This window comes from Oryctolagus cuniculus, chromosome 6 (assembly GCF_964237555.1).
Source record: "Oryctolagus cuniculus chromosome 6, mOryCun1.1, whole genome shotgun sequence".
Taxonomy (NCBI): domain Eukaryota; kingdom Metazoa; phylum Chordata; class Mammalia; order Lagomorpha; family Leporidae; genus Oryctolagus; species Oryctolagus cuniculus.
The window spans coordinates 68,544,447-68,556,135 of record NC_091437.1 but is presented as its reverse complement, the minus strand read 5'-3'; the positions used below and the strand labels follow the sequence as shown (position 1 = coordinate 68,556,135).

Below are 11,689 nucleotides of genomic sequence, written 5' to 3'. Positions count from 1 at the left end.
GAAAAGGCGCTTTCCTGAGAACAGCGCCGAGAAATGAAAAGCTGGCGGAGTGCGCCCTTGGCCGGACTGTTGCAGCGTGGTCCGGCGGTCGGCCCCGGCGCGGTCCCAGACGCGATAATAACTACCATTTGCGGGTTCGGGGTGGACAGGAGAGAGCTGAGTGGTGGCCGCCGGGGACCGAGCTTGGTGCCTGGGGAAGGAGGTGGGGTAGACCCAGGACTCAGTCACTGCCCACAGGGTGAAGGGAGGAAAGGGCTGGGTGCCAAGGACCCCGCCTCGAGTGGTGTTTGGAGAAGGCGGCCTGCGAGATCTTGTGGCCCTGTCTTGGATGAGGTAACGTATAGGAGTGTTCCACTGCAGATACTTAGTTGCCTTCAAACTTGTTTTTGTGGAGCTCAGAAGGAAAGATGGGAGGATTCTAACTTTGTCGGTGATGAAAAAAAAAGTGGGGAACGTGACCTGAGGCTAGTCACTACAGTGTCAGTGACTGTGTATAGGGCACTACAGCATTCCGTTTGGAATTTTATTGAGGGCTTCTGCAGACACTTAAGGGGCACGTCTGTGTCAGACCCTGTTCTAGGGGCTGGAGAACAGCAGTGAAAACCCTGCAGTCCTGCAGGCTTCATTTCAGTAGGAGAAGTAATCATTCAAGCAAATGAGTATTTACATAGGCGGGGTGTAATGGGAGGAATTTTAAGTAGCATTTTGGGGAGTTCTTCTGTTTCCAGAGGTAACATCTGAATAGAGTTGAACACAATGAGGAATGCCTAAAGTTAGAGCTGTCTAAGGGGGAGGGGACAGGAATGCATCCAGAGAGAAGTGTGCTCCTGAGCGTGAGGCTTAGGCCAATGGGAGTGGCCAGGGCATAGTGAACCAGGGAGAAGGCAAGGTGAGGTCAGAGGGAGGGGTAACTAGAGGCCTTGAAGGCCATACAGGAGCTTTGGGTTCATTCTGTGTGTGATGGGAAACCACCCAGGCCAAACCATAGCACGGCTGGGCACAAGTTCATAGGATGACTGTCAGCTGGGGTGGAAACCAGGTCGAAGGCTGTTCCAGTAGTCAGGGTGAGGGCTGCCTTTTGCAATGATGCAAACTTTTTTTTTAAGGAATTATTTATTTATTTCAAAGTCAGAGCTACAGATAGGGAGATGCACACACAGTCTTCCATCCACTGGTTTGTTTCCCAGATGGTCACAACAGCCAGGGCTGGACCAGGCCAAAGCCAGGAGCCAGGAGCTTCTTCCAGATCTCCCAATTGGGTGGCAGGGGCCCTATACATTTGGGTCATGTTCTGCTGCTTTTCCCAGGCCATTAGTAGGAAGCTGGATCAGAAGTGGAGCAGCCAGGACACGAACCAGCACTTGTATGGGATGCCAGCACTGCAAGTGGCAGCCTTACCCACTACACCACAATGCCAGCCCCGGATGTAACTTCCTACAAGGGATTTGCACTTTAAGAGCCTGGAGATTCTAAGATAATGAAGGGTTCTGGATGTCATATTCTGTTTTTGGGCATAAAAGATTACAGTCATATATTTCTTGAGTACTAATCACATCTGAGGCACTTTTCCAAGTACTTTGCATTGTTACCTGACACAAGCCAAGCTCTGAGGTTTGCACTATTAACAAATGAGAAGACCAAGGCACTTACATGTCGAATGCCTGGCCCAAGAGCCCACATCTAAGGAGTGGAACTAGGAGTCCTTGCTTTAGCTGATGGGGGAAAGGTGCAAAGGAGACCTCATTGCTCGTTGCCCACAGTGGCTGAGAGCTCCCATTCAAGGGCCCAAGTCTTCCAAAACTCCTGAAAAAAAGCAATGAACCCTCCATTATCTGACCCATTTCTCCTGACTCTGCTGTAGTCTGGTAAGAGGTAAGCTTCCAAACGCAGCTTAAAAGAGAAAAAAATGGGGGGGGAGGGCTAAAACTAAAGAGAAGCAGTATATCCTCTTGCCAGGATTTACACACTAACCTTATTTATTGTTTTGAACATTCACCAGAGCATCCTTCCCACCCCCACCCCCACCCCCAAACACACACAAAAGGATTCTCACTGGACACCCCCATCCTCAGAAAGTGGTTACGTTATCGTCTGCAGAACCTTTCCTGTCTGCTATACTAACTATGGATATGCAGACACTCACTTAACATTTGCCGGGGACCTCATCACCAGTGTGCTTCAACACTCTTCCTCAGGATACAGGCTGCTGCTTACTAGTTCCTGAGTTCACTTGCTGAGCCCTGCTAGAAGCCCCTTGCACTATGAGACAACAGGATCTTCCTTTAGCTTCATTTCTGGTTACTTCTTGACCTCTACTGGATGTTCAAGTCATAGACCTCTTACAGTCCCCAAAATGTGTGAAGCCTTCTTGCCACTATGGCTGCTCTTCCCCGCTGCCCAACTTCCCCTTCCCGATCAGCCTATTTCCTCCCCTGCACTCAACTGGTTCACTCCCATGGCACGCTGTGCCAGGAACTGCCTGACAGCTACACCAGGGATCATTTATCCTGGAGTTCATAGAAGCTGACTGTCGCTCCCCCTCTTCGTGGAGGAACGACACAGGACCCTGCGCTGTTCTTTTGTCTGCTTGGCCCTTCCCGGGTTTGCTGCTGGTTCTTCCCGGGTTGGCTACCGTCCCTTCCACCTCCGTGAAAGGGTGGTTCCCCCTGCCACTTTCCCCACTTCCGCGGGGGAGCGGCATACCGCCGGCCGGCTCTCTCGGGGGCTGCACAGGTGTTCCTTCAGATAGATGTTCCTGGTGCATGTTGTCTCTCTCCTCCTTTATAGTCCTCTTCCACCAATCCCAACTCTGCTACCCACACGCCAAGTATGCTGCTCTCCTCCAATCAGGAGCAGGTCCTACAGTTTATTGGTTGAACTGGAGGCAGCTGTGTAGAAGCTGTTTCCTCCTCTCCCAGCACCATATTGTGGGAAAGCAGATGCATAGAATAAGTCTTAATTCCAGTAACTTAGTCTAGTCCGAGTTGCTCCCAGTTGCTCCCCACAGCTGACCTATGCTAGGAGCTCAGTGTTAGTCACAGGAATGAACTACACTGTCATCACTCAGACAGGCAGCACAAGGGATGCACTCAGCAGTCTGCCAACTGTGTGCAGGCACTGAATTATACCAATGTATATGTAGACAGGGGGTAACCTATTCAACTATGACCTAACCATTCATCATTTTTTTTTTCATAGTCCCTTCGCTTCTAGATGTGTTGTGATTTTTTTTTCAGGATCCAAGTACAGTCCCTGTGAACAGCCATGTGTTGGGGACTGCATACAATCTCGGAGAGGGGTTCTGGCACCATGTTCTAGAACTCCACCACTTAGGTTGGTAACCTCTGGAAGTGCCTAGATATCGATTTCACAGAGCACAAGTACAGGAAGTGACCCCATCTGTCTTCTGAGTGATGACCCAGCTGTAGGAAATATACCTCAAACACCCCATTGTGGGTAGTTCTAGAGGGCCCTGTTTCTTGCTGTTCCAGAAGTCATCCAGCTGCACCTTAATTCCTCTTAGTTCTGACTTCCCTACCATGAGCTCCTTTACAGCTCTTCATCCCCAGCAACTCCTGAGCAGGTGCTCAGTGAGGACCTAGTGATGTACTGCTCATACCTATCACTACTTATGGCCATGGGCCCAAGTGCATGGACAGAGACTGCACGGCAGCCCTCATCCGCACCAGCTGACTGGAAAAGGGAAGGGTCCTGGACAAAGTACCATAAGAAACCTCTCTTAAAACAATGACCTGAGCTATCCAGGCTTCTTTCATGGAATTTTCAAATTAAGAAAGAGACTTAGGGGTCAGAAGGAAGCTGAAAGGTCCCTAGGTATGAGAGTTAATGCTGACCTTTGGGTCATGTGCACATTTAACTGTAAGCAAAAGCAGCCAAGCTTCACTGAGGAGATGGACCAAGTGTCCACAGCAGCCCATGCAGTGGAAGCGGCAGGCCATGGAGAGAAGATGAGAGCACGCAGACATCCTTGTCTCCTGATGGCTCCTTGGTGCTGCAAGGTCTGGTGACACTGCCTTTTCAGCCACAAGAAAAATAATTTTCAAATATTATAGAAACTACACTTGTACTGAGGATGGACCCCAAAATGAAGGGCATGGGCTTAACTGGAGGGTTTGATAACAAGGGTCTTCTCTCCCAGACCCATATCCTCTGAATATCCTGTCCAGGTATCTCCCAAGTAAACAGCCCCCTTTACCTCATTTGCATTATAGAGGCAAGTCACCAACACTGAGCTAAGTACTCTTCTGCACACATACCCCCACCATAAACATACATACTCTTCACTCTGTGCCTATCCTGGAGCTCCCTGACTACACTGAAATAGAAACCAGTGGAGTTCAAACTGGTAGGGAAGAAGAGAGAGTGAAACACTAAACTAACTGGATCCTCAGCAGTCAGACTGTTAACAAGACCTCTCCATTATATATATAAGTCTCCTTTTTCCTTTCTCATATTTTTGTTCACCTGATGTCAACAGGAAGAATTAAAGGGAAAGGAGAAAGGCAGAGAAGGTATGCGTAGAAGTAGATGAAAATGACAGCAGCAAAATAAAGGCTCAAAGGGAAGGCACAGGACAAGGAGGAGAGAAATAAAGGACGTTGAAGCTAAGGAGAGGGGCAGTGACTCAAAACCAGTCAAGTACGAACCCTGAGACGGCCCTGGGGAATCAAACAGCCCCAGACAGACTTTGGATTGCCTAAGGTCCAAACAAGGGCACTTCCTCCACAACTTCCTCCCATGATTTCTTCATCTCTACCTCTCCAAGAGGAAAGTTTCCTTCCTACTGTTGACAAAGATTCCCGCCACTCCCAGCGTGGATCATATGAGCTGTACACTTCCTGCTTGCTGCACTTCCCTACTCTCCCGCGACTCTTCAATCATAAACACGCTCAGTGCCATCTTAAATCAAACAAACATTCCTTGGCAGACCATCAGCTGCCTAAAGCAATGCCATTCTCAAACTCACTTTTCTTTGCTCACCTCCACTATGGAGTTGGGAAGGGCTAAATACTTCTTTTCCCAGCCTCTCTTGTTGGTAGGGGTTGCATGTAATAGCTGTGGTCCATGAGGTGAAAGCAGGAGTCCCAGGGGCTTCTGGAAAAACTGATTCTGATAAAAGGCCAGATGCTGCTGGTGCTATGCATCATATCTGGACTGGAAGTATTTTACTTGGTCATAGTTGCCATCAAATGATCATGACAGAAACCCCATGACACGCAAGACTACTGAATTATTTTGCCTACCAACAAATGCCAATCACACCCAGATTTGTTATATGAGAAAAATAAATCCCCATTTGTCAGAGCATAGTTGATGAGGTTTTCCATTAATTGTAGCCAAAAGGGGATCTGATATGCTCTTTCTCAACCTTTCCCAATCACCTCTAGTTGATCTATCTAAATATCTCCCATCTCAGGAAAGCTGCTAAGTCCTTTTCACCCTTTAACTCACTCTCCAACCCACTACAATTTACTGTAGTTTTAAAGCATCTTCCTTTATCCTCTATAGCACTTGGATAGATTAACTATTCCCTATGGGCCAACATTGTTGTACAGCAGGTTCCTCCACTTCTGATCCAGCTTCCTGCTAATTTACCTGAGAAACAAGCAGAAGACTGCCAAGTACTTGGATCTTTGCCATCCATGTAGACCCTGATGGAGTTCCTGGCTCCTTGCTCCAGCCTAGCCCAGTCCCAGCTGTTGTGGCCACTGGGGGACTGAACCAACAAATGGAAGATCTCTCTTTCCTCCCACCTTGTTCTACCTTTCAAATAAATAAATCTTAAAAAAAAATAAGCAGAAGTATTCCCATCCCTGTGCTAAAGTCCTCTTTTTACTTCTGTGGCACCTTCACCTCCTGATTTTTGTTTCTGTTTTTTCTTTGGCAGTTTATTCCCCTCAGCATCTACTGCTTCCTTTCCTCCACTTAACCCATCCATGACAGTACCAATTTAAATTGCAATCTTAAACTGCTCTCATTGTGCCCAATCTAGAAAATATCCCTGACGATTTTGAGTGGGCTTTGGGTTGCAAAGACTTTGTTAATATCCAAATTTCCACCTCCATTAGTATTCAATCCCTTCCCTTCTTCCTTCTACTTTTGACAGTCAGAATATGACACAAAGATATGCATTTATTTGATTCCTGCGTAACTAGACTATATTTAAGTTAATTGTTTTGTAAATAATCAGCTTATTATTTAACAGTTTAATGACTACTGGGAACTCAAAACAGCATGCCGTTGCATTAAGGTCTGTACAATTATTTCATCACCTAGGAGGAATCAGCATATGTTAGGAAAGAAAATAATGCAGGGGGAGGGGAAGGAGATGGACGAGGAGTTGGTAGAGGTAGAGAAATCTGCTCCAAAACATCCAGGGAAAACAGACTGTGGAACAGAAGCATCTGGATAACATATACATGGGTAAAAGATCAAGGACTTCTCAGCGTTGTTGCTATACGTTTGTAGCATGTTGACTAATAGGGATCCTAGTGATCTTGTAAGTCCAAACTCCCTAATTCACCAGGTAAGGAGACCATGACCTGGAGAACGTGGGTGACTTGTCCAAGCGAGTAGTAGCTCAGGACTACACACCAGGTCTTTGGACAATCAAGTTAAACTTTCTGACATTTCCTCTCCAGATATCCAGAGAAGAATCTGCAGTATGATACCACAGGACTTATTTTCAGCATCAGTCTTCACGTTTAGAGTGTTAGCCACTTAAACCTTCTGAAACATAATCCATTGTTACCTTCTGAATCAAAATTTCTCCACTTTGACATGGTTTCTCTGCCCTGGTCTGTATCATCAATATGGTATATGATACCTTAACTAAAAGATTCTCATCATCAAAACCAATTCTCATCATGGTTTCTCAATTACATAACTTACTTAATTATAACTGAAGAGTCAATCACAATGAAGTGACTAACGGAAACTTTCCTCACGTGTGGGTTCTCTGATGTCGTGTAAGATTCGTACTCCGACTGAAGGCCTTCCCACATTCACTACACTGATAGGGTTTCTCTCCTGTGTGAGTTCTCTGGTGTACTGTAAGAGATGAATTTTTAATGAAGGCTTTTCCACACTGACCACATTCATAGGGTTTCTCACCAGTATGGATTCTCTGATGTTCAATAAGGTATGCACTCTGGCTGAAGGCCTTCCCACATTCACTGCATTCATACGGCTTCTCTCCAGTGTGAATAACCTGATGTACAGTAAGGGACGATCGTCCAGTGAAATGTTTTCCACACACCACACACTCATAAGGTTTCTCTCCAGTGTGGATCCTCCGATGCTGAGTAAGAGATGAATTCTTACTGAAAGCTTTTCCACACTGATTACATTCAAAAGGCTTAACTCCAGAATGAAGTCTCTGATGTTCTATAAGGTATGTACTTTGGCTGAAGGATTTCCCACATTTGTTACATTTGTAGGGTTTTTCTCCAGTGTGATTTCGCAGGTGTAGGGTAAGAGTTGAGCTCTTACTAAAGGCTTTTCCACATTCACTACACTCATAGGGTCTTTCTCCAGTATGACTTCTCTGGTGGACAATAAGGTGCATGCTTTGACTAAAGGCTTTCCCGCATTCCTTACATTCATAGGGTTTTTCTCCTGTGTGAGTTCTCTGATGCACTGTAAGATTCATGCTTTGGGTAAAAGCTTTCCCACATTCATTACACCTGTAAGGTTTCTCCCCAGTATGAATTCTTTCATGTTGAATAAGGGATGAATTTTTACGGAAGGCTTTTCCACACTCTTTACACTGGTACGGTTTCTCTCCAGTATGAGTTCTTTGATGCACAGTAAGATTCATGCTCTGACTGAAGGCTTTTCCACATTCATTACATTTGTAGGGTTTCTCTCCAGTATGAATTCTTTGATGTACAGTGAGGGAAGAGCGTTCGATGAAGTGCTTCCCACAAACATTACACTTATAGGGCTTCTCCCCAGTATGAATCCGCTGGTGCTTAAGAAGGGATGAGCTCTGGTTAAAGGTTTTCCCACATTCATTACATTCATAGATTTTCTTCCCTACAAACATTCTTTGAGTTTTAATTAACTCAGAATTTTTCTTAGTGTCCTTTCCGTGTGAATTCCAATTATGAGGTCTCTTTGCCACAGCAATGCTTTGTTGTATATTGATGACTGAACCCTGACTGCAGAACATCTTTCAAATTCATTACCTCCAAATACTCTCAATGAGGGTTTCCTTACGGCTAACTGCTACTTGGCCTGGACGTCTTTCCTGGATTTCCTGTTGCCACTCTACCCAATTTTCAGGTTCCTGGGTATCCCTTAAAGTAGAATGCCAGACACCATCCCTTTCCATCACCCCACAGGATAAATCTTCAGTAGTGCCAGGCTTTGGAGTTGGTTCTTTGGTTTCAAGGCTTGTCTCCCAGCCTGAAAATAAATAAATAGATAATTAAAAATTCAAATGCACACTGGTTTCCGTGCTGGGAGACTGACAACTGTGTACAGTGGAATTGAGAAAATGAAACTACAATTACTGGGAACATTGGAGAGTTTTCAAAAATGTTATCACAGTTAGGCAAGAACAGTGACCTGGTCCAGAAGGAGATGATGGCAGATCCACTGGGTAAGCAGAAAAGATGAATTCATCTGGAAAGGATGGACATTGAAACCACTGAGCACTGGACCATGCTAATAAATGACAGAACCAAGAAAACACACACAGAAAGGCAAGGGCTGCACAGGCCCATCAGAAAGCCCTGCCACACTGCACCTGGTATTGCCACCAGCAGTTTCTTACCTCTATGATTCTACACCAAATTAATCTTCATGAAACACAATAGTGTGACATAGGAAAAGATTGTTGGCACAAGAGTCAAACAGATGGGTTCAAACCCTGGATTTATCACCATCTTAACTAGTTACTTGTCTCTATGGGTCTGAGTTTTCAGAGACACAAAATAAGAATAAAAATAATCTGATAAGGAGTAACATGATGTACATAAAATACTCTTAGGGGACATACTCATTTGGAACAGGAAGTACTAGAACGTACTTAATACTTAAACTCTTGAGGAGGATGACACACTCTAAAAGCTTGCTCTCCTTGAACCTTAGGCAAGCTGTAATGTTCTTAGGTATAAGATGATCCGAAAAGGTCCTACCCTTTCCTAACTATCCTGCCGTAAAGATGAGAACTGGTGGTGGTGTAGAGCAAGGAGGAAGGGCTGAGCTTTTGAGAGGGGGCTGTAGGCTGCAGGGAGCACCTTCCAGTCACTCAGACTTGTATTCCCAGATGCCACTGCTTTACAAACATTTTTTTCATTTTAATGTTTAATTAGTTTTGAACAGATTCAGTGTGCTTTGTATGTACAGTTCTAAGAATATAACCATATTCCTTTCCACATTTTCTCCCCTTCTCTATCCAACCTTCTTCCTTCTCCCCTTTTTTTTTTAGTTTTTGAGATAACATATTTTAAAATTGCATCGCAGTTAAAGAGGATCAATACTTCACTGAACAAAAAGTTTTAAAAATAAAAAGCAACAGGACCCTAGTTTAGTGGGAATATAGACAATGGCTACAAACAATAACTGAATGGAAAAATGACCATTTTACCCATATACAGTAAATTTTAAAGTAATCATTACTTTAAAGGTCATTAAAACTATAGTATAACATTCTGCTTTTTTAAAGATTTTATTTATTTTCTTCAGAGGTAGAGTTACAGACAGAGGGAGAGACAGAGAGAGAGGCCTTCCATTCGCTGGTTCACTCCCTTGTTGGTTCACTCTCCTAATGGCCGTGACGGCTGGAGCTGGGCTGATCCAAAGCAAGGAGCTGGGAGCTTCTTCCAGTTCTTCCACATGGGTAGCAGGGGCCCAAGCACTTGGGCCATAATCTGCTGCTTTTCCAGCCCATAAGATGAGAGCTGAGTCAGAAAAGGAGTAGCCAGGACACAAACTGGTATCCATATGGGATGCCAGTGCTGCAAGCATAGGTTTAACCTACTAAGCCACAGCACCAGCCCAGTAGTATAACATTCTTAACCACTAGTTTTACAAAGGTATAAAATAGGGGATGGGACTGTGGCACCAGCAAACTATATGGGCGTGATCCAAGTCCCAGCTGCTCCACTTCTGATCCAGCTCCCTGCTGATGCACTTGGGAAAACAGCAGAAGATGGACCAAGCTCCTGCCCCTGGCTTCAAATCAGTATACTTCCGGCAGTTGCAGTCATTTGGGAATTATACCAGCAGATGGAAGATCACTCTCTCTCTCTCTCCTCTCTCTGTAACTCTACCTCTGAAATAAATAAATAAATCTTTTTTAAGTTTTATACTTTAAAAAAGTTAAAGTATATTTTAAAAAGTATAAAACAAAGGTTTACAAAACTATATTTGAGGCAATACTGATACATATAAACTTCCTTCCTCCCTCCCTCCCTTCCTTCCTTTTCTTTAATTTTAGTTCTCACATATACGGTAAAATATGCACATTTGTATTTCTGGGTCCGGCTTATTTCACTCAACATGATGTCCTCCATTTGTGTCCATTTTGCTGCATATGCTAGAATTTCATTCCTTTTTGTAGCTGAATAATATTCCATTGTGTATATATACCACATTTTCTTTGCCTATTCATCTGATGATGGACACCTTGGTTGATTCCAAATTTTGGCTACTGTGAACAGTGCTGCTGTGAACATGGTGGTGCAGGTCTCTCTTGGATACACTGTGTTCAAGTTTTTGGGTATATACCCAGAAGTGGGATTGCTGGATTTCATGGCAAATCTATTTCTAATTTTTAAAGAAATCTTCAGTTTTCCACAGTTGCTGTAACATTCCCACCAACAGTGTAGAAATGTTCCCCTTTGTCAAATCCCATTTCTTATCCCAGATAAAATGGCCTGGAGGCAACAAGGGGCAGAGAAAGAGGAACTACAGTCTCAGATTCAGCTTTATGACTGACGGTCAAAGTCAACGCAGCAGAGATCAACACTGAAACAGTGAACCGAAGGCCTATGAGCACAGGCCTTACTGTGCAGCAAGAGGTCTGCATTAACCAGGCCTCTGCCTTCCATCCTGCCCTGCTTACAGCAAAGGGGAGAAAAAGAATACGAGCAGCCGCCATCTCCCAAACACAGTCACCACCAAGTAACCAGAGAGAGAGAGAGACAGGACCCATCCAACCGATTATGAAAAAAATCAGCAGGTAACATAAGAATTGGATGGCCCAAGTACTTGGGCACCTGCACCCGCGTGGGAGACCAAGAGGGGCACCTGGCTCCTGGCTTCAGATTGGTGTAGCTCTGGCTGTAGCGGCCATTTGGGGGGTGAACCAATGGAGGAAAGACCTCTCTCTCTCTGTCTCTCTCTCTCACTGTCTAACTCTGCCTGTCAAATAAAAAAAAAAGAACAAATGATATTGGTAAATATTCAAATAAAGTAGTGGAATTAACATAACTTATTATGCAAAAGCTAATATCCAAAAATAGACAAACATGGACTTCATCAAAATTAAAAACTTCTGTATATCAAAGGATACAATCAACACAATTAAAAGGCAACCATGTGGTGGGAGAAAAAAATTGCAAATCAAAGTATCTGAGATATCTGATATATCCAGGAACTCCGATCCAGAATATATGAAGCACTCATACAATTTAACATGAAAAAACAAACAACTTGT

General features: G+C 44.4%; 1 protein-coding gene across 1 annotated transcript in view; it reads right to left on the bottom strand.

The window, feature by feature from the left end:
* Window positions 1-6,135: 6,135 nt before the first annotated feature.
* Window positions 6,136-11,689, bottom strand: part of ZFP2 (ZFP2 zinc finger protein) — a 30,126-nt gene continuing 24,572 nt past the window's right edge. Inside the window, 3 exon segments of the mRNA XM_051833785.2 lie at window positions 6,136-8,185; window positions 8,188-8,224; window positions 8,226-8,430. Of these exon segments, the coding sequence (XP_051689745.2) occupies window positions 6,965-8,185; window positions 8,188-8,224; window positions 8,226-8,356 (1,389 nt within the window). The 5' untranslated portion in view covers window positions 8,357-8,430 and the 3' untranslated portion in view covers window positions 6,136-6,964.